This window comes from Balaenoptera ricei, chromosome 7 (genome assembly GCF_028023285.1).
Source record: "Balaenoptera ricei isolate mBalRic1 chromosome 7, mBalRic1.hap2, whole genome shotgun sequence".
Taxonomy (NCBI): Eukaryota; Metazoa; Chordata; class Mammalia; order Artiodactyla; family Balaenopteridae; genus Balaenoptera; species Balaenoptera ricei.
The window spans coordinates 93211066-93234643 of NC_082645.1; the positions used below are offsets into that span (position 1 = coordinate 93211066).

The 23578-nt window shown below is 39.6% G+C and overlaps 2 protein-coding genes across 2 annotated transcripts in view; one reads left to right on the forward strand and one right to left on the reverse strand.

Annotated features, from left to right (window-relative positions):
• Positions 1 to 23578, forward strand: part of LOC132368814 (cyclin-Y-like protein 1) — a 33853-nt gene that overhangs the window by 9520 nt on the left and 755 nt on the right. Inside the window, exons 3-9 of the mRNA XM_059927538.1 lie at positions 1814 to 1848; positions 7885 to 7985; positions 11543 to 11578; positions 13782 to 13833; positions 14806 to 14925; positions 19068 to 19234; positions 22511 to 22673. Of these exons, the coding sequence (XP_059783521.1) occupies positions 1814 to 1848; positions 7885 to 7985; positions 11543 to 11578; positions 13782 to 13833; positions 14806 to 14925; positions 19068 to 19234; positions 22511 to 22673 (674 nt within the window). The remainder of the gene's footprint in view (positions 1 to 1813; positions 1849 to 7884; positions 7986 to 11542; positions 11579 to 13781; positions 13834 to 14805; positions 14926 to 19067; positions 19235 to 22510; positions 22674 to 23578) is intronic.
• Positions 4786 to 5132, reverse strand: LOC132368652 (10 kDa heat shock protein, mitochondrial-like). The gene has a single exon (XM_059927371.1). It carries the CDS (start codon positions 5092 to 5094, stop codon positions 4786 to 4788), a length of 309 nt encoding a protein of 102 aa, XP_059783354.1. The 5' UTR covers positions 5095 to 5132.

The window sequence follows — 23578 nt, forward strand, 5'->3', positions numbered from 1 at the left end:
AGAAAAACTCTTACAGTGGTTTAAATGTTTCACTTTTTTTATGTATTCACTTGTCTTATTTTAATATGTTGATGATACAGTTTCCTTTAGTTGTCAGTGTTTTAGGGAGGAGAACACTTAGACTATCTGTTTATACATTTTGCCACCTCTTTATCAACATAGTCAACTGGCCACATGATTTAGATGTGGTCTATTTCTCCATGCTACTTTGTCCTTTTCCCCTTGCTCCGAAGAGCACATATGTTAAAGACAAATGATAGGGTTTAGGTCACAGTTAGGTTTCCATTTGATCAAATCAGAAAAATCAGTTGTTATATATGGGAATTGAGCCTTGTGATTTTGGCCCTGTTTTACACAGTGTTCAACCAGACGAGCCTATCTCACATCCAGATTTATGCTACTCAGAACTTTGAAGCTATTCAAAACTTTCTCATCCTAATGTATTGCTGTGCCAGGGTAATAAGAGCAACATGCCATATGGGGTTTTCCAGAAGATTATCCTCAGCATGTGAAACTCATATAAGTTTCCTGTGTCCTCCTTGTTTTAAGATGAGAATCAGAACCGTAGAATTTTTTGCACTCCTGCTTGCCTGCTTGTCTTCCTTAATGTTATGTTAAATCCTAGTTTATTTGCTAAAAAGCCATACGTGACCAAGTTTTTCAGTTGATTACGAGAGCAGGAATACAAGAAGTGAACATTCCATGATATTTAAAGTGAAGCAGCACAATAAAAAACGGAGGTTTGGTTTTTTGTTGTTGTTGTTTTGCTTTTTGTTTTTTTCCGTTAGATCACTGGTTTTTATAAAAGGATATAACTCAGGAACAGCCAGATGGAAGAGATGCATAGGGCCAGGCATGGGGACAGGGCACAGAGCTTTGATGCCCTCTGCAAGGGTACTACCTGTTCACCAACCTGGAAGCTCCTGGGGTTTCTAACTTGCATTTTTCTAGTGTGTGTACTTGAGCCACTCATTTCTGGTTAGGATTGCTCTATTTCTCAGTTTCTTCCAGAGCCATGAGCTGCTCACATGTAGAGGGGCTCTGGAGACAGTAAAAGAAAAGCTGTCCCATGCCTGTCTCTCTCTTCAGCCTTAAGGAATCCGTGCCTGTGATGCCTGTCTGGAGTTAAAGGAGGCAATGTGAGCAAGAGTGTGGCCTAAGACCCTCTTCAGGCTTTTATTCTTCTGGCCTTTGTTGGAGCAAAACAGTTTTGTGTGCTGTAGATATGTTCATTTAGGTCAGCACACTCATTTTAAAATTTACGTTTAACGTAGGTTACTTTCCAGTTGTGTATTTTTTCAGTAAGGTATTTGAGTAGGTTACCATTAAGTGGTTCAGGATGCTTCCAGAGATACTGGTGCGTTCGGAGATGAGTGCCTGGCCAGAAACTGGTTCTTAAGAGTTGTCATCTGTGGATTGTGGTAATTAAAGTACGCTGTGTGTAAATGAAGAATTAGAAAATACTCCTGGCTAGTAGTTCAGCTATGCAGCAGGTAAATTTTTTTATTAGCTAAGTTTCTCACCTGGCCTAATTTGCTTTGTCCTTTTCTTTTGTAAATGGGGAGTCTTTCATTTGTACCTAATACAGAATATCTATTATGTCAAAAAAGTGAAACTAAGTTTTTAGATTTTATTTATAGGACTCATCTTGCTGGGTGATTTAAATTATATATTTTGTTGGAAATTATTTTAAAAAATAGAATGGAATTTTATCTCATTGTGTTATTGGTAATCCATCAAATAATTAGTGACTACTTTTATTTTTCTATGGCATTTGTATCAGAATTCATCAGTTAATTTTTTTTATTCTTAGTGCGGGAAGAGAGGAAGAGCAACCATTTAAACCATGTAAGTAAACAGTTGAAAAGTTAAGAAATTAATAGTTTGAATTAAAAATATGTCTGCCATGATTCCTAAAAATATGATGGATCCAATACTGTTAGCATGGACCTCTTTTTGGTAGATTTTCTAAATCTCTGTTTTCCTAATTATCAAATGTATTCAGGAAAGTCTTTGACTTAGTAGTGCCCATTTTTTAAGGGTTCTGACATTTAAGTTAAATTTCACTAATATGGTTGTAGTATAAAGATCTGCCTTAAATTCTTTTGCCTTATTTTTTTGATCTTATTTTTTAACCAAAGTAATAAAAGTATGACAGGTAAGTTAATTTTTAGCACTGTCCATTGACTTCTTGTCATAGCAGGTGACAGCTTAGCTTCTTCGGTCCACCATGACGTTATTTCCCTCCCTGTGTTCCCTCAACATGTATCAGTTTTTATTAAATCAGAATCAATGTTTACATTACTACGACTCTGCAAATATTGTGCATTGCTGAGCCATATAGTTCTCTGACTGTGCCTCCTCCTTGTACACCCTTCATTCTTTTTCTTAAATATTAATGAAATTGGAGCACTTCTGCACTTCTCTAGGATAACCCAATCCCCCTTTTCCTAGCCAACGTGATCTCACACAGCCAAATGCAGTAAGTAGCTCCCTGCCTGGTCTCCCTGCTTTCACATTCTTCATTTTTTCTGTGGAATTAATTTCCTGACTATATTCGCTTGCCTGTTTTCTAACAGCTATTTTTTTCCCCAAATGTTTTAACATTTGTCACATGCCTATCAAAAAAATTTTCCGTCTACTAAGCCACATCTGTTCCATTTTTTTCTTGGAGACACTTTTCCCCAATCTTTTGTCTTCCTACTCCCATATAGACTAGTGTTCCCCTAGGCCTGCTCTATGCCTCTTTTCCTGGGATATCTGTGTGAAGTCATCTGGGATCTCACATAACTCTGCTCTCTTATGTTGGATCCCCTATGTCCTAGATTCTGTTTCCCTCTTGTCTTGTTATACTTCCTTGTTTTACTGGAGCACATTTTCCTGGGAAAAGGGCACATGGGCAGAAAGTTTATAGAGATCTAGCCTCTCTGAAACTCCTTCTATTTGATAAAGTATAGAATTCTCAGTTGAAACTAATTTTTGCCGTTCTGAAGACATTTCCCTCTCATCTTCTCATTTACACTGTTGCTCTTAAACCTGTTGACATTGTATGGTACATTGTACATTACCGATTTTAGTCATTTCCCCCCACCCCTTCCTTCTCGGGAACCTTTTAGTACCTTCCCTCTCCCTGGGATTTTGAAATTTCATAATTTGGTTTGGTATAGACCTTTTTTGTGTGTTTCTTTGATATTCTGTTTTTTTCTTCCAGGTTCCTATTATTCGGATGTTGGAAGTCTTAGACTTACCAGATGGCTAACTTTTTTCCCCTCCTGCTTTGCATTTTGTCTTTTTGTCCTGCTTCCTGGAGATTTCCTTGACTGTGCTCTAATCCTTCTATTGAATATATTGTTTTGTCTACCTTATTTTCAATTTATAGAGTTCTCTTATATCCTGTCATTCTTTTTTTCACTGATGCAATTTCAAGTTTTCATTTGCTCCTGAGTTTTTATCACTCCCATCAATTCCTTCTTCCTGTTTGGTTTTGTTTTTTTTTAAAGCATCCTTATATTTTATTTTATTTATTTATTTTTTGGCTGCATTGGGTCTTGGTTTCTGCACGTGGGCTTTCTCTGGTTGCGGTGAGCTGGGCCTACTCTTTGTTGGGTGCGTGGGCTTCTCATTGCAGTGGCTTCTCTTGTTGCGGAGCACAGGCTCTAGGGCGTGTGGGCTTCAGTAGTTGTGGCTCATGGGCTCTAGAGCGCAGGCTCAGTAGTTGTGGCGCATGGGCTCAGTTGCTCTGTGGTATGTGGGATCTTTCTGGGCCAGGGCTCGAACCCGTGTCCCCTGCATTGGCAGGCGGATTCTTAACCACTGCGCCACCAGGGAAGTCCCATTCCTTCTTCCTGTTTTGATCTCTTACTTGTTGGGGGCTTCCCTCAAACGTGTGATGGTCCTTGGCTGTCTGTTAAGATCTAATTGGAAGCATCACTTGGACAACTCGTTAACTGATGGGCCTCACTGCAAGGATTTGGGGACGACGCCTCTGAACTCTGAGCCTGCCTTGGGTTCTGTAAGACAAACTGGTTTTCTTGTTCCTGTCCTAGTCACTCTCTGTAGGTACCAAGGTTGTGCTTCCTCTGTTCTGCCATGTCAGTTACCACTCCTTTATCTAGTCTTTTCACCTTTCAAACATTAAAAATCATCTGCTGTTTATCCTGTCTTATGTATAGCTTTTTTAAAAAATGCCTTTAATTCTAATGAGATGATATCTGAAAGAAGGGGGAGAGGAAATAGATTTGTGGTCAGTCTACTCAAACTTAGATTTATTCTTTGAATATAGGTTCTGAGTTTGAAGTTTAATTCAATATAATTAACGATATTAATTCAGACAATATTTTTGATTATACCTATAATTAGAATATTATACTTTTCTACTAAGGCCTGGAGTATGAATTCTATTCAAACCACTCACCCTACCATATTGTCCATTAATGTGCAACATAGATGGAGCATTACAGACTTTTCAGTTAAAGTCATTGATTCTTAATAAACGTATCCAAAACTTGTGAAAAGGGGGAAGAAAAAAGTGAACTTCAGCTTTATTCTCTTTTTTTTTTTTTTTTTCATTTATATACTTTTATTTGGGAATGTTTAAATCAATACAGAGAAAACTAAATTTCAGAGACACTGAATATCATTAGTTTGGATATCATTACTTTATTATAAAAGAAACACGGAAATTATTTACAGGATGAAAGATTTCAGAACTTCAGCAGCAGCTTCACGTGATGCCATTGGGGGAACGGGCAGCTTCACGTGATGCCATTTCAATAGTGACTTATTTTAGTCGACATAGTTTCCAAGAATGTCACCATCTCTAAATAAGAAATAATCCTTGTCATCTAGAACTACTTTGGTGCCTCCATATTCTGGGAGAAGAACTTTATCTCCAACTTTCACACTAACTGGTTGAATCTCTCCACCCTTTCCTTTAGAGCCTGATCCAACAGCTACTACCATTGCTTGCAATACTTTTCCTTGCGATTTTTCTGGAAGCATAATGCCTCCTTTGGTTACAACTTCGGGTGCACTTCTTTCAACTAATACTCGGTCAAAGAGGGGAAGAAACTTTCTAAATGCCTGTCCTGCCATGACTCGGGTTGCCGCCCTTCGTACTCTCGCTCTCTCCAGCTTTATTCTTTTAATGGGTTAAAATCAGAGGCAGTAGGCACAATGGGAAGAGTCATTGGGTGGGGGCAGGATTTCAACAGGCACTTGACCTTTAATGATAAGCTTTGAGGGTTGTTACTTACTAGCCTCCTAGGTATGATTATTTTCTAGTCTTCACCATTAAACCTGAAGTCTACTAAGCAACCTTTCCCCTTATAAAGATTGTAAAAGTCCATGTATTTTGTCCTTAGTGCTGAATGAAGATAAATACTCTTCTTCAGTGACCAATTGAAATAATACCTATAAACATTAAACTGTCAGTAGTGTTTTTTGCTACTTGTTTTTTTTTTTTTGTATTTGCATTTTATACCCTTATGTGTGTCAGTGCAGTTTATTGAGGTTGTGAGCCAGCAATGGTAAGGCTTTAATCATAAAGGACAGTTATCTTAAATTTTCAAGCAAGATGAGAGGAAAGTAATCTGCTGGCAGCTAACATATCTAGGCTTTGCTCAGAGGCTTCAATTCTGCCATCCTTTAGTGAACACTAGATGCTGGAAAGTTTGAATAGTTTCAGGAGTAGGCCTGTGGAAGTGTTTCTTTTGTAGGATCGAGCCAGTAGACTGTAAGTTGCTGATACATTAAATGAGCCCCCATAGGACTATAGACCACATCTAATTAAAAATTTTAAATGTTTTAGCAGTAATATTTCCAAAGACAAATCAATATACATTCATAATAGAAAAAAAAGTTTTTAATAGAGGAAAACAGGATAAATAGCACCCAGAGCTCTACCAACTAGTCTATATTTTGGTACATTTCCTTACTATTTTTATTCCCCTCATATATATAGATTTTTGGTCAGAATTGACTTTTATTACGTGTAGTGTATGTCATATTATACCCTAATAGTAGTGACCTTAAAAGATAACCTGCTTCGTTTAGAATCAAAGTATTTGAATGAGTGAATTTTCATTTTTCATGCTGTATCGGTTTTTTGAGATTCTAAAATTACACATTAAGCAAATAGCTATAGTTTTAGTTTAAAACATTTCTAGCTTGAAGGAGAAATTAGTCTTCCAAATAGTGATACTGTTTCAAATATGTTACATCTAGAACTTTTTGTTAATAAGGAATAAGTGGCTTTGCATAAAGCATCTGAAACAAGCAAAATGGTGTTTTATATATGCCATTTGGATATTTCTGATTATTGGATACTGGCAATTTTTATTTAAATGCTCTGTATTTTAAAAAGCATCAACTAGATTTTCTCTGTGCCTCACCTTTCATGTATTTGTGGAGGACATTGATGGGAGAGTGTGACAGCATGGTGAAAACTATTTTATATTAATAGGAGGAAGGAAGGCTCATCTGAATTAGTAAGCAAACAAAAACCAAAACCAAAACCCAGCTTTAAAATTGTTTGTATTCTGTGGTATTAAAGAATGCTACTCTTCCTTCCAGTGGCTTTCAGTGATTGGGATTTGGTTACTGGCCTTACTTTAAGGAAGAGAGTTGTCCTAACATAGTTTAGGCCATTTTAGTATTTGACTATTGCCATGTTCATGGGCTCTTCACAAATAAATGGATACTTCTAAAGTGTTTTAAAGATAGTTCATTCTCTAGAGGGTCTCAAAAAGTTCTTTGTCACCTATCCAACACCACTGTAGATAAATTCTCACGAATTTGTATCTTTAGTAAGATTTACCTCCAGTTGTAACTGATCTTAAATAATTTCTCAAACACTTGTTGAATCCTAATTTGTCCCAGATTCTGTGCTCAGTAGCTGGAGGTAGGGGAAGAATCTTCCTAACCTGGAGAAGCTTGTTTACTTAAGAGGGTGGTACTATGCAAGCAGCTGAGACCATGGAACAGTTGGTAAATTAGATGTGTGAGTGTGCAGAAAGTGAGAAGTTTTGTGGTGTGCCTGCTGGCAAAGGGATCCTAGAGGAAGATGGGGTCAAGCTTGCTGGGACAGGAGGAAGAAAAAGGCACTGCAGGCAGAGAGCAGCATGGGTGAGGCAGGAGTGTCAAATAACACGTAGAACAGAATTAGTACAATTTTGAAATGAATGGCAAGTATTCTCTGAGGTTCTCACTTGAGTAATGTCATGGCAGTCTTACTTAAACATGAAGTGAGAAGTTAAATTCTCAGAGTTGTTTTATCCGTTTTTTTTGGATGCGAGAGAATCTTTAAGCAGTACCTTTTTGTCCTCCAGATAAGGAAGTTGAGGCCCAGAGGGACTTACGGCCCCCAGCTTTTTAGCGATAGAGCAGCCCTGGCACGCCCAGCCTCTGATTCGCAAACGCTTGTCTCGTCGCACCGTCTCCTGAACGAGTACATTTGTTACTGGGGTGCATTGACTGCAGTGAGATGCTCCGGCGTCGGTGTTACAGAAGGCATTACCTTTTAGTGTAGTAAATGAATAGAAATGGGAAATCTCAGCTGCATTTCATTGCTTAAGGAAAAAACCCTGAAATCCTATTCTAAACTTTTTACATTATTATAAAGGTAATTTATAATAGGCGCTTGCCAGGTTTGATTATAGGTACTATATCAAGGCAGCATTTTATAACCCATTTCTCAAAGCTCGTCTGTGGAAGTCAGAGTATAGAGGTTTCCCATAGAGCTGCACATGATATCACACTCAGGCAGTTCATGGAGTGTAAGAAAAATCTTAATGCTTTATCGTTTGACATTTTAACCAAGGAAAAAAACACACTTTATAGGTTTAACTTACTGTGACATTTTCTTCTATTTCCCTTCCCCTTCAGGTATCTCCAGGGCAGCTTACTAAAAAGTATAGCTCATGCTCAACAATATTTCTAGATGACAGCACAGTCAGCCAGCCTAATCTTAGAACCACAGTAAAATGGTGAGTACAAGTAGGTTGCCAAGGGCTGAGTGACAGACCCCCTTATCGCTAAAAGCATCCTAGCCATACATAATTTCATTCATTTGAATTGTCCTTTTCAGTGATCAGGTTAAAAAACGGGTGTCAACTATACATTGATTTCAAGGACCTAAATATGAATTTTCAGTTTCCATTTTAATCTTAGAGCTCATGATAGAAGGGAAAGCCAGTTAGCAAATAAGAAATCCCAGAAAAAGTATAAATCTTTATTTGACGCATTTCTGTTGTTAAGCCGTTGTTGAACATAATGAGAAAGAGAGGCACTTTTTATTGGCTATTTCTAGAAAAAATTATTTCTTTATGAGTTGTAGTCCTCAAACAATGTATACTACTTTGGAAGCTACTCTTAGAAGAAGGAACAGCTTGTCCCCTACTGGCACCAAAGCGAATCTGCATTTAAATTTAATTGGATTTTGTCAGATTTATCCCACTGTGCATTTTTTTTTTTTCCTGCACTATTTCTGTATGAAATTTTACTTCTCCTTCCTGTCCCCCAAAGAGGGGGAGAATATATCAAACCAGTCTTAAGAAATACACACTCAAGCTTAATTTCTTTGTAGATGAAATTTGTTCAACTGAGGTTTTAACTTAATAGACACATTTAATTTTTGTTTATATATATAAATATATCTCCAACACACTGTATCAATCACAGCAGAGAACAATAAAAGAGGTGAGGTTTCGGAAACATGGCTGTGGTCAGGCTTATACTTAAGGAGACACGAACAGTGTCATGATGATGGAAACTATTCTTTAATTTCTGGGAGCACCTCATAGTCCACAATTGGAGATGCACTTTCAAAACACCCTAATGATGAACCTTTCAAGCTTATTTAAGAGAAAAAAACCAAACGGGATGCAGAGCTTCTTGCCTCCTCCCTCGCGGTTGTCCATGAAACATTAACATCTCCTTAGGATATGAATGTTGATTTTCCAGAACACAGTTTGGGAAATGCTATTTGAAAATATTAATGTCCTTATCCTTAATTTTATTTGTTGTCTTAATTTTATAAGCTAATTATATTTTTAATTGGTTTTTAATGTGCCAGCTTTTTTTTTAGCTCTTTAAATTATCAGTAACTTCTACTTTAATTAAAGACAGCAAGTTCACAGTCATAATAATGTAACTTTCCTCTCTTGCTTACAATAATAGTTGCAGTCAAATCATGTTTCAGCAAAAACTGAGCCCCATCTCTAAAGTCCTGAGTTTGGGCACTTATCACATCATCACTGAATGTTTTTATTCAGCCAAGACACTGAATCTGTGGGTACAAAAACCACTCTACTTTGGCTAGAGTCGCAGCTTCTTTTGAATTCAAAAGAGTCTGATGTCCAGTATATAATTCAAAAGTACTTTGAAGGTTAACCTTGCTCAGGAACTTCCCTGGTGGTGTAGTGGTTAAGAATCTGCCTGCCAACGCAGGGGACACAGGTTCGAGCCCTGGTCTGGGAAGATCCCACATGCCGCAGAGCAATTAAACCCGTGCGCCACAACTACTGAGCCTGTGCCGTAGAGCCCGCGAGCCACAGCTCCTGAGCCCGTGTGCCACAACTACTGAAGCCCACGCACCTAGAGCCCGTGCTGTGCAACAAGAGAAGCCACCACAGTGAGAAGGCCGCGCACCACGACAAAGAGCAGCCCCCGCTCTTGGCAACTAGAGAAAGCCCGCGCGCAGTAACAAAGACCCCATGCAGCCAAAAATAAGTAAAATTAAATAAAATTAAAAAAAAAAAAAAAAAGATTAACCTTGCTCAGACAAGTAGGTTTCATCCTTTTTTTTTCCCGACCTAGTCTAATTTTTGGAAGTACAGTAAATTTTAATTTGCTCTCATGAAGTTTTAAAAATGATCATTCATCACATTCATTATTGGTGAAATAAAGGTTTACTGAGAAAATTAATAGGGCCAATTGGCTTTTAGGAATGATTTTGAAAATGTTTATCATGGGGTTAGTTTTCAGTGGGGTAGTTGTTCTCAGTGGGGTAGGTGAGCCTTATTAGAATCACTTATGCAACTTTTCAAGATACATGTTTCTGGATGCACAAAGTCCACCCGCCTGCCCCCGCCTCCAAGACACAGTGTCTGTGTGTCTGTCTGTCTGTCTGTCTCTCTCTCACCCACGCACACACCCCTTTTGACAAGATGGAGAATGATGTGAAGCATGATTATATGGACAAAAGCATCCCGAGTGATTCTCCGATCTTAACCCTAACTCATTCATCCCTAAACTTTGCTGCACGCTGCAGTCATCTGGGGATCTTTAAAAACAGTCCTGATGCCCAAGTCATACCCAGTGCCGGTTAAATCAGAACATCTTGAAGCAGAAGCCAGGCAGTTTTTAAAGCTTCTCAGATGATCCCAGTGTGCAGCTGAGCTTGGGAGCCACTATTTGGTTAGAGGGCAGGAGAAAGAGAACTGCTTCTGATAATTAGTGGGACCTTAGGTAAGTCAGTTTTAAGCCTTGGTTCCCTTCTCTGTAAAATGGGTTGTTTAATTAAATGTCATCTACGGTTCAGTGGTCCTTTCCATCATAAAACTTCTAATGCTGTGATTTTAAAATCAATTTGAAGATGAAACTTTGAAGCACTATAGAAGTATCCATCTTTGATGCTAACGGTGTTACAGGCCTTTATACAAGTGCTAAGATTCTATAGACCTATTATAAAATTCAGATTTGCCTTCCCTCAATTATTTTGAGTTTCATTTTAGACACTGAGAACAAAGGGGAGCATATAACTTAACCAGAGAACCCCTTTGTTGCCTAATATACAACAGCTGTGAATAACTTAGGAATATAGTAACTTAAAAAAGACTACCTAAGGACTTGTATCTATCTGTTCGTTAATACTTTATTTAAAATAATTTGGAAATACCTGTCATTAATAGTATACTGTGTAGTATTATGCTGTATTATTAGCACTGCTTATTTCAGGATAGCTAGACCTATCATCAGTTTTGTGGCTATAAAATTTTGCTATTAAATTTTCTAATAATTATGTAAAAGTGATTTTAAATCATTTTGGTATAGAGCACTTTTATTATTTACTTTTAGGGAAATAATGGAAAACGGATGGGTAGGTGGATAGCGAACTAAATCAACTGAAATTCAGGGGCTAACAAAAAAACCACACACACACACACCCCCCCACACACAAACTACTATATGGGTTAAATTTAAGCATGTGTATAGATAGATATAACTTGTACAGGACAGAAGGTTTTGTGGGTAGAAGGACAAATGACAGGGGAAATATGTAATAATTTATATATTATAATAATCAACCAAAACATGCCTTCTAACAGCATATCTAGCATTTTGGGTCTCCTAATTTTGCTAAAAGCTGAAGAACCTAAAACAAGGGGGAAAGCACCCATGTGGTACTGTTCTGAATTCGAGGATTTCGGGGCCACTGGGCCTCTGGAAGGTCTTCCCTTCTTGCTAACCCCTTTTTAAAAATGTCTTCAGGCCTGATATGATAAAAATCAGTTATTACAATGTATTTTTTTTTCCTCCACAGTATGACCTTAGCAATATATTACCACATAAAGAACAGGTGAGCTCTTTTAAAACCTATCTTGTTATTCCAGCTAATTAATTTACAAGGTATCAAGTTTAGTGTTAGGTAATAACTATAGATGTTACTGGCATAAGCTTTTATTATTCGAGTGCTTTTATTACAATATAGAAGTGAATCATTTATTTTTATCTTAGGACCCTTAATTCTTAGGTTACTGAGCATCCCAAAGAGTATTTGTTTATATGGGTTATATTGATAATTTACTGTATTAGAAATTGAAATTGAGAATTTAAAAAATTAAATCCATTGTATGTTCAACCAGGGTTTGCCTTAGCACTATTGAAATTTTGAGCTAGATAATGCTTTGTTGTGGGGTGTCGTCCTGTGTGTTATAGGATATATAGCAGCACCCTTGGCCTCTACTCACTAGATGCCAGTAGCACCTTCTTCCCTCCACATTACGACAACCAAAACTGTCTCCAGCCATGGCCAGAAGTCCCCTGGGGGACGAAATCACCCCTGATTGGGAACCCCAGTGTTTAACATAAGTCATTTTTTTTTAATGAAAAATAACTATTTTCCACAACAAAAAATATTGAGAGAAAAGTATCTCCTTAATAGAAGACAGCTGATTCTCATATCTATTCTGTCTTCAGTCATTTGTTTTGAAGAAACAATATGAAGAAGATCCAGCCGCTTGCAGATATATAGTTGGAAAAAGATGTATTTTTAAAGCCTTCAGATAATTTGGTATATTCTTTGATACTGTACCAAAAGTCTGCATGTGCTAGTTTCTTAAATTAGTTAAAATGGAATTCTAAATCATATCAATGAACTTGTAATAAATACTATGTTAAATTAATACCCATTGATCTGTCATGCATACTGAGTAGATCTTTTTACCTGTACCTGACTTTATAATATTATACATTGGTCATTTGGAAAGTATTGGTTCACATGTCTTTAGACAGTGTCAAAAACTCACTTTTGTTAGTATCACCACCAGTCTTACCAGAAAAGTCTTTTAAGTGTTGAGAAGTTGTCAAGTTCACAATAGAAGGGAGAAGTTTTCCAAAAATCCTGATATTTTTAGCTTGATGGCTTGAATTTTATCATTGGCAACAAATAACTTTAGAGTTATTTTCCTTGAAGTGACAGGCTCACTTTGTTCATTTTTGAAAGAATGACTGTGTCAGTTGTACATTCAAATAACGATGGTGTTCGATGAAAAAAGTGTTTCAAATAAAGATGGTGTTCTATGAAAAAAATGACTTACCGCCAAGTCACAAGTGCTTTTCCTTAACACAGCCATATTTCAGTATGTAAAAGTGCTTAATGCATACTTTCCACTTATTCAGAATATTAAAAAGAAGGACCAAGGTTTAAGAACACTATTAATTTTTACTCTTTTATCAAGGATGTTCTTAAAGCAGATTTTTAACTGCAAGTGGCAGTGAATAATTGAATGACTTCTAATTCAGTTTGGTACCACTGCCTTGATTCATGCTCAGAAACCAGCAGTTTTACCCACTTTTGCTTTTATACATCCATAGCAAATGTCACACAATGTGAAGGGCAGGTAGTGTCTTAGTATTCTTATAAAAGCAGTTTTGACCTCTTGGGCCTCCTGAAGGGGAGGGGATAGGGGAGAATCCCAGAGGCCTGCAGACCACATTTAGAGAACCGCTGTTCAAATGAGCGCAGTGTATTAGTGTGGTGAAATTTTAAATTAAAAAGCCTGGTTTCTTTTAAAATAAAAAGACAATTACATTTTTAACTCAAACTATTTAAAAGAGACAAGAAGAAATACACAATAAGAATATAAAGAACTAAAGAGAAAAAAACGGGAAAAAACCATGAATCTCATATTCACATTGATTGAAGTGAGAAGAATTTATTGCCCACCACCACTGCTTTATAAAATGTTCTTGCATATTCCAGTGTGAGGTTAGAGGAGTGAAAATATATTGGTTTACTAGCATTGCCTGTTAGGGAGGGTCAGTGCTTATAGAGGCAACTCTGGCTGGTTGTTGTAGAAAAGATTTCACGGAACTTGATGTGCTGAGTAAAAATAGGTCAGGAAACCTTTCTAAGGGTGGAATCCAGGAGAAGAATTTATAAAACTGTTTGCTTTGTTGAAGGTTAAGCTTCCTCTACCCCTCTCTCTACTCCTAGCAGATATTTTACTAAGATAGTAACTCCTGATTTAATTTTTTAAATGCACATTCTTATTTTATAGAGATGCAGATAGATCCTTGGATATTTTTGATGAGAGATTACATCCACTCACAGTAAGTGTCAGTTTTATTGAAGTGGTATTTTTCTCTTATACAGTTGTGTTTATTTCATGCTGATTTGCTTTGAAATTAATTACTAGAAGAAAATTACTTCCTCCAGCTCGAACTCAAATTCATCTTCCTTTAAGTCTTCTTCCCCACGCCATGTTGTGTCTAGTCATTTTCCCGAAGGCGTGTTGTATAAGGGGTTGATGGATATGAACCGAGTTGCACTTTGTATGAATAGTGAGCAGGTAAGTAAACATACCCAAGTAACAGAAAATGTATCTTTTTAAAGGATGATTTTCCATAGCATCAAACAATATAAATATTTGTAAATAAACCTAATATGATAAGGCCTCTAAGAAGAAAATTAGAAAACTGTTTAAATTTTAAACGAATTAAAATGACAAAGTTTTAAAATTCACTTCTTCAGGTGCTCTGTAGCCACACGTGGCTGGCGACTGCTGTACAGGACAGCACATTCTTAGAGCCTTATGGTTACAGGACACTGGAAATGTGTTTTCAAAGTTGATTACAGAAAAGTATGACATATGGTGATCAGCAAGACTTTTGAGCCTAAAAATATTGGGTTGGCCAAAAAGTTTGTTTGGTTAGTGAATATATTGTTCAATAAAATGCTTGGTGAAAATGAAAACTGTGTCGTTTATTTTTACTTAAAACCAAATGAACTTTTTGGCCAACCCAATAGTTTACATTTGGTTAGAATTCTGTGGGGAGGAACGTGGAAATACATAAATTTTCTGCGGTTGTGCCTGTATTTTTCTTTAATGAATGGTGGTGAGTACTGGATCACTGTGGTATTTTAGGATCCCATTGTTTATATTTAAAAGACTACAAGACATGTCACCCAACCAAAATTATTTTAAGGGGCACGTGGGCCCAAGTGTGAAGACTGCTATCTTAAGGGTAGTTTTAAGTATTTTTCTTCCATGGATACATAAATTGCATTTTTTCTCCTTTCAGCGAGAAAAGCTTCCAGAGGAATACTTCGAGCATGATCCTGAACACAAATGCATTTACAGATTTGTTCATACTCTTTGTAGTGCTGCACAGCTAACTGCTGAAAGTGCAGTAGTAACTTTGGTAAGATATTTTTTCTTTCATAAAGCATCTGTAGAAATTTCTGTCTTGTACACATGGTATGGTCCTGTTTTTCCCAAATGAAAGTAGGTTCCTGAAATGATCATTAGAACTTTATTAAGAGAAACCTATCAAAAGAAAGTAAAGTATACACATTTGAGCTTTAATAATCATTATGATTTAAAATGTTGCCATTGCTTTTCTCATCACAAAACAATTGCTATTAAAGGCAGCAGGAGAGATTTCTGGTTTCTCCTTCCACACCTGAGGGGACACATGCACGCACAGTGCACACACGCACACACAGACGACGCATGTTGTGGTGGTAGGGCGGGGCAATAACTGAACGCTCTGGTCCACAGGCAGAAACAGGTGCCGGGTAGTTTGAAGCTGAGTCCCAGACTGTACTGCCTAGGCAGTTCTGACGTGTGTCCTGATTGAGAACTACTGCCCTCAGTTCTCTGTTCCGTGGATAATGGATAATGGTGTTAACCATCCCTGCTGTCCTCTTATTGCCTGCATGTGAAGTTGCCCAGGACTAGGGTGCCAGTAGGACTTCAGAAGGCTTTACTCTAGTTAGCCTGCTAAGCTACAGCTGTGTAAGGACCTTTTTGTCATCCATTCCTAATTCCTATGGTAAGATTTTATCATTTGAATAATAAATCATATTCAAGTGAGAGGTAGCTGGGATTGTTTTACTCCTCCCTATAGCAAACCTGTAGGGGGAAAGTCAGCTGCGTGGTCTGCGGGGAAGGGATACTTAGGCCCCTCACTGCCGGCGCCTGTCAAGGCAGAACTGAGGACGGGAGGCGTGTCCTTTTGAAAAGAGACCCCTCAGCGGGTACTGGATCAGACACAGGCCTTTTCTTGGAGCTACAGGCCACTTGGAGTGCTTAGCACATGCTTGAGAGAGGCAGGAATGGTGCTTGCATATGGAGAGCTAGGAACTGCAGGAAGGAGAGTATTTGGGTTGGAAGAGGGGCATTTCTTTGTAGACAAGTTAAGCTTGATGTACCTGCGAGACAGCAGAATGGCAGTGTCTAGTAATCATTTGAATATATGGGATTGGAGCATGAATCTGAGCTAGAGGGTGGGAATTAAGTGTAGCTGTTCAAATGCAGAGAAAGTATGTAAAATAAAAAGTGGGTAGAAGATAGATCTGTAGGGACTGTCAGCACTTAAGGGACAGACCCCCAGAGGAGTGGCTACAGTGGTAGGAAACCCAGCAGAGAACCCTAAGAGACACCAGGAGAGGTTCAAGAAGGAGAGTATGGTCCAAACGCTAAATGCTACCAAGAAGTTGCTCATGTCATAAATACCATGTCACTGAATACCTACTCTGTGTCACTTTTCTACATGTGGGGGATGGAGGAGAGAACAAGTTGGATAAATAAAGTTCTTGCCTTTATGGAGCAAGTGTGGAAGACGTAAATTTTTTTTTTTTTTTTATCGGAGTACAGTTGATTTACAGTGTTGTGTTAGTTTCAGGTGTATAGCAAAGTATAAGTGTTTTTTTTTTTTTTTTTTTTTTAAAGTTAAATTTTTTTAAAAATTTATTTATTTATTTACTTATGGCTGTGGTGGGTCTTCGTTTCTGTGCGAGGGCTTTCTCTAGTTGTGGCAAGTGGGGGCCACTCTTCATTGCGGTGCGCGGGCCTCTCACTATAGTGGCCTCTCTTGTTGCAGAGCACAGGCTCCAGACGCGCAGGCTCAGTAATTATGGCTCACGGGCCCAGTTGCTCCGCGGCATGTGGGATCTTCCCAGACCAGGGCTCGAACCCGTGTCCCCTGCATTGGCAGGCAGATTCTCAACCACTGCGCCACCAGGGAAGCCCTAAGTGTTTTTTTTTAATGAGTGTTTTTTAAAAGATGACTATTTCAAGTAGTGGTAAAACCATGAAGAGAAAGCAAGGTAAAGGGATAAAGTGATTAGAGGGGCTTACTAGAAAGCTCAGGAAGAGCCTCTTTAGAGAGGTAATGTTTGAACCCAGGACCTGGCTGAACTGAGGAAGATCAGGTACGCTGGCATTACGGGCAGAGGGGACAAGTGCAAGGCTCTGAGACAGGAACTTGTTCTGTGTGTTCAAGGAAAAGCAAGGTGGCCATTGTGATCCGAGCGGGGAATGAGGGAAAGAGCATAGGTGATGAGGTCACGGAAGGACAAGGCCGTACCGCACAGGGCCTCGTAACTTGCAGGCCACGGGAAGAAGGTATTTGTTTGATGGGAAACCTCTGGCAGATCTGGAGCAGGCGCATAAAGTAGTCTTAATTTAAGAGGCTCTCCTGGCTGCTTTGGGGAGAACAGACTGTAGTCTGTTGGGAGGCAGAGAAGTTAGGCAGTGGCAGCGATACAAGTCAGAAGTGACAGACAGAAAAGCGGTCAGGGTACCAGTGAAGGTAGAGATAACAAGAAGTTCTGACAGATTGGAGCAGGATACACTCAAGTGCAGGTGTTTGGTCTCAGCGACTGGGCGTGTGGCAGTGCTCTTTCATTTATGAGGGAAGGCCTGGGGAGTGGAGCTCTGGGACGAAGAGCTCTGGGTGGTTTGTGTGAAGGCACCGGTGACCACGGCAAGAGTAGTCTCTGTAGAGTGGTAGCAGCAGGAGGCTGACTGAAGTGGGTTAAGGAGAGGATGGGAGATGAGGAGCTGGCCTCAGCCCTGAGGACGCCGTCGAGGGGCAGTGGGGGACAGGCTGGGGACATGGAAGCATTCACACTGGAGGAAGCCTCTGACAGAGAGGGAGAAGTTGTTCCAAAAGAGACTAACTGTGGGCACAGTGCTCTGCAGAAGTGAGGTGGGATCAACTTCACTCACAGGAGAGTGAGCTTCAGTGAAAAGAAAGAGATCTCGCTTCCTCCGAGACAGGAGGGCAAGCGGGGTAAATGAATAGCGGCACGTGTACCAAGTTTGCCAGTACAAAGGTGAGAGGAAGTTGAGAGATTGCCAGTGTCGTTTCAGTGCCTCTGATTAGTCCCATAAAGTAGAGAGTTGAACCTTGCGGGGAGAGTCGTTCTTAGGGTACTAGAGAGTGCTGAGTTCTTTGGGGAATGGGAGCCGAATTTCACTAAGAACATATAATCTCAATACCCGTGTTTGAAAACACAGTAGAGTTTGGAGGGCATGGGCGAATCTGAGCTGTCAATCTGATAACCCTTCAGAGAGTAAACAGACTCTTTAAAACTGGACATTTTTCTTTTTGTCAAATGGCATATACACTCTTCTACAGAGGTAACAACAAATCACAGCTTACCTCTCAAATCTTTGCTCAGCTGTTAACTCCATCCAGTTCTTTGTAGGGTAGACATTTGATACATGTAAAAGAAACCATGAAATCATCTCACAAACCGGCAGGTTTAGAGGAGCCCCAGGGATACAGACACAGGCAGGTCTTCCCACCTTAAAACCAAAAGAATTGACTAAGCTGCAGATTATGTAAGACAGAAACGAATAATGAAATGATAATGGAGATGTGAAAAATTGGGGATATGAAAAGGACTACCCTTTGTATGCATGTGTGTTCCTGAAAAAGGCACCAAAATATGGGAATACTTGACGGCTGCAAAGCCCCTCTGTACTGCCTGTCCCGCTGTGCCACGCAGCAGCCACTGGGAGGCTCTCTTGACCACCAGTTTTTATCTTCAAGTTCATGCCGCAAAAGGACTGGTGACTCTGAAGAGAAGGTAAAGATGTGCTCAGTCTTACCAGAATTTTACACACTCAAGCGTTATGTAAAATCGCCACGCAACCACCACCAGTCTTGTAGTTAACATTGCACGTGATAGGCACTCAAGCATTTACTGAACAGTTGAAGTCGACACTGGGCTGTATGTGCTGCCCTTGACAAGTGGGAAGGTAATAATACAATGCGTGTCTTTAGAATGCCCTTTGCTGAGATGTCCTTTCATTCCTGTGACCAAAATTGGGTTGGAAATTCACACGGGCAGAGTAGAAATATCAGACTAACAGAAATATCTGACTTACAACTGTGACCTGGCCTCTGGCCTTGGCTTGGCTGAGCAAAGTCTTTGTAGAACCTAGGAATAAAAGGGGTGTCAAAAAGAGATGAAATCTGTCATTCCTAACAATTCTTATCACAGCACTTAAACTGAACTAAAATCAAAGATCAGTGCTCTACTTTTGCAGGTTTACTTAGAAAGGCTTTTAACTTATGCTGAGATCGACATTTGCCCCACTAACTGGAAAAGAATTGTTTTGGGAGCCATTCTTCTTGCCTCCAAGTTTTGGGACGATCAGGCTGTATGGAATGTGGACGACTGCCAGATCCTCAAGGACATTACAGTTGAGGACATGTGAGTTTGTAAGGTTACCGTGAACTTTCTAACCATTTTCCAATACCTCATTTGCTCTCATAAAGTTTACATTTTTAAGAAATGTTACATTTTAAGAAAGGTTACCTTGTGCAGAGAGCTGAAATAGACATCAAATTACAGACTTCTTTCTATCTAGCTGTAGTATAACAATTTGTATTTCCCCTCATTAATTGGTAGGTCTTGATGTGTTATTGTTGTAATATTCTGCTTGATAAATTGAAATTATTTTTCTGGTGGTTTTTGCCAAACATTTTACAAGCTCACTACCAGAACAACACGGTACAGTCAGTAACTTGACAGCTTTCTTAAAGCTGTCTACCAGGTCCAGTCCATTTTTAAGGGGCACATGCCTGGTCTTTGAAGCAAGTGGCCACTGTTAAGGTCTTAGGGCCTCTAGACTACTGACAGGTTATAATTTCAACCTGAGTCACACATTGTGTATTTGCTTTTGCTGGTCTTTTTCTCCTTTTTATCTGAGGTTCTGTTGTTACAGAAACTATGATGTACAGGTAGCCACATATAAAGGTTTCAGATCCCTGTGTTCCTGTCTCCTCCCCTAAAGTCTGCTGAGTTAGGAAACACCTACCTCTCAGGTAGTCCGGGAAGCATCCCTGGGGCCTCACCCAGGGCACTCAGCAAACACAGCGGCACTTTGTGGGGCCTTGAGTTAACTAGGCAGGTTCTCCTCACAGATGGCACGCTCACATTGGCATGAAACGCCAGGCTTCCAGTCTGGCTCTGGTGAAGGGCCCCAAGGGTGGGAAGCAGGATGAGCCAGAGAGGTAATTCCAGCAGACTCTCGAAGTGCCCGCTTGACAGTGAACCTGTCTTTGTGGGTGGCATTCAGGAAAATGGGAAAGGACACCTCTTGATTATATTGGACAGCAGAGGCCGATCAAGATGGCAGGCAGGGGCAAGAGTTTGTTTTTGTTACCTTTGCCCCTTACTCTAGATAATTCACAACTACCAAAGTGCATATTTACAGCTGAAGCGAGGAAAGTTGTGACTAAGAGAAGGGACCAGTGACTGTCAGTAGCTGTCAAAGTGGCTTTTGGTGAAAATGCCCACTTTGGTGATCATGTAAACCATGTGGTCATGGTGATATTGCTGGTAGCAATCTTAGCAAACAGTGTAACAGCAGATAATGAATTTGAAATGAATAGAAGTACTTTTGGAAGTTGCAGAAACTAAAGTGACGTTGACCAACACTATCATCAGTCTTTAAACTGGTCCCTTGAAGGAAGGAAAATCTGTAATCGTGAACACCATCCCTGCCATGATGGCAGCTGAAATTTTCTCAGAATCTGCAACTGAGCTGACTGGGGCTCTGGTTCCAGGTACAACATCCGAGAACATGCAGGGAAACGTGTGGGTGTTCATAGACATTGAGCCCAGGAGCATTGGCGGCACTGTCCAGCTATGAAGAAACTAATTCTAAACAACGCTTTTCTGTGTAGAACGGAGAATCACCAGGAGTTATGTTTATAACAGGCTGCTTTTGTTTATGATCTTTGGGAGTTGGAAAGCATTACAACAAAGTGTTTAATACACATTTGTTTCATCCCTCTGCTGTTGACTACTATTTGTAATGGTCTCATTTTGAGTCTGAATTGAAAAATTGCTGTCTATCAGCTTTTCCTTAAAACTTTCTAACATCTCTGTGTCTTGTTAAATATATATTTCCCTTCAAAAGAGTAAGTTAAACTGAGCAGCTGCTGTTCAGACAGTTTGCTGCGCCTGTAAGTGGTAGGCTCTTCAGCCACCTAGCCATTTAAAAACAGCAAAAAACACAGAAGATGCATATTCTGTAGGCATAATGCTTTTCTTCAGTGATTAAAGCTCTATTAATAGACATGTTAATCCTATGAAGTACTGTATTTCCACACAATTAAAATGTATTAGTGGAGAAAATATAAAAGGGATAGTGAAGTGCATTTATTCCTGTAGTAAATTAAGTCCTGATTAGCTGATTATCAAAACATTATCTGATTTACATTTCTATAGACTTCTGGCCGTATGAACAGGAAATGAATTTTGGAAGTAGGTTCAGTTAGGTTTAAAGTTCAACAAATGAGAAACCTCATTTCTGCTCATACTCTGCTCTCCATACAGGAGAACATGGAGCATTTGTTGATTTATCCAATGGATAAAATATTAACACTTTAAAACCAGGAAACCAAATGTATTGTAAAATAAGCCACTTGCATGTTTGTTTGGGTATTTATCATTTTTATATAATCAACTCTCTAAAGTGATTGCTGTGGAAAGTGGTAAGATTTACTCTAATTTTATATTTATTTACTTAAACATTTGGCAAGCAAATGGCTGGATGTGGTCATATAGCAGAAGCCTGCTCCCAGCACTCTACTTTCCCACTTCATTGAATTCGCCCTCTGTGGGCGTGTGCAGTCTGTCCTGGCAAGGGGCGGTAGGTCTGAACATTCTGGGCTGCTCTCCTAACACCGGGGGAAACAACTGCTCTATCAGAGGTCGTATCGTAAAGTGGGTTTAGTCTAGCTGAGACATAATCTTACTGCCTTCCTAAGCTTAAAAAGTGCATCCTGTCCTGTCATGGTGACGACAACTCACCCTAGTAAGGTTTTAAGGTGAACAGAAACTTGCATTATGCCCTTTGACACAGCCCCATGCACGGGGTGGGGGTGGGGGTATTCCCTTTCCCATCGAATGTAGCTTATTTATTTATTTACTTGAGATGAATCCTTGTTGCCTCAAGAGTTTTCCCCCCTCAGAGATAATAGCAGTGGCTCTCGATGGATCCATTTTGTTGCCGTGGTGATGTGCCCACTCCTTTTGTTGGCTCGTCTCTACTTCAGTAAGCCCCTTCCTGTCATCAGCCCGGTGAAAATGTCTGCAAGTTCTTCAGAGCTAATAAACAGCATACATCATTCCTTTCATCTGATCACTATAGCGGGGCCTTGTGAGTGAGTGTGGAGCATGAATCGTACAGCTGCACTAATGGAACTCTGAAGAATGAGCCCCTGAGTCAGCAGCATGAGTGCATAAGAGGGCCATAACCTCTTCCCCCTTGTCCCAGACTCAAAGTGCTGGGACGCAGAAAGGACCACAAATAGCTGTACCTTGTTTGAACATTAGGGTATTAATCCAGCTGGGTAGCCATTATTTGTTTCAAAACAGTATTTAGAGCCATCCTAGTAGCTCAGAATGGTATTTTTGAAGATAGCCCAGTTGACTAAAATTGTCCTGTGTTGGTTTTGTCTTCTCCTCCTCCCCCAGGAATGAGATGGAAAGGCACTTCCTGGAGCTACTTCAGTTTAATATTGATGTTCCTGTCAGTGTGTATGCCAAATACTACTTTGACCTTCGCTCCTTAGCACATGACAACAACCTGAATGTTCTATTCACTCCTCTTAGCAAAGAAAGAGCACAGAACTTAGAGGTAAGGCTGTGAAATCACTAACTGGGGTTTTCTGTCAGCCACCGAAGCCACATCTGTAGCTAAATTATATTAAGCAGTGATTAGGAAAATGGAAAGCTGTTAACAGCTTGAAGAGCTTATTGACCCGTTGGCATCATATTTCCTGTGTCTTTTATGGTTTATACAGGGATCCCACATTATAAAAAAAAAAATTGTCTCTTCTGTAACCATAATTCAGAATACTTTAAATCATATTTAATCTGTTCTTAATGGTTTTCCATTTGAACCTCTACACTTACATATAACCATACATGAATAATTTCTTAAAATTGTATCCCTAATCATATGTACCTACATAATCTACTTACCACTCTTAACTGTCTTTTTTTTTTTTTTATAATTGATGTTTTGGACTATTTCTACTGTCTTGATATTTTTAATAAATAAAGAAATGTATTTATTTATTTATGGCTGCATTGGGTCTTCGCTGCTGCACGCGGGCTTTCTCTAGCTGCGGCGGGCGGGGGCTGCTCTTCATTGCGGTGCGCAGGCTTCTCATTGCAGTGGCTGCCCTTGTTGCAGAGCACGGACTCTAGAGCGCAGGGTCAGTAGTTGTGGCGCACGGGCTTAGTTGCTCCTCGGCATGTGGGATCTTCCCGGACCTGGGCTCAAACCCGTGTCCCCTGCATTGGCAGGCGGATTCTTAACCACTGCGCCACCAGGGAATTCCCTCTTAACTGTTTTTTACTCAGCTTGCAGTTCGTGTGTGTGTGTGTGTGTGTGTGTGTGTATGTGTATCACAGTTCAGTCCCCTGAGTTTATTAGACAAAGCATCCGTGGCTAACCTGAGAGACCTATACTTGGAAGGTATAATGTGGATTCAGATACTGGATGTAGAAAGTACATGAGTTTTTAATATAAATGGT

Excerpts from the sequence above, each read along its gene's own strand:
- LOC132368652 (XM_059927371.1), bottom strand. The coding sequence starts at position 5,094 with ATGGCAGGACAGGCATTTAGAAAGTTTCTTCCCCTCTTTGACCGAGTA.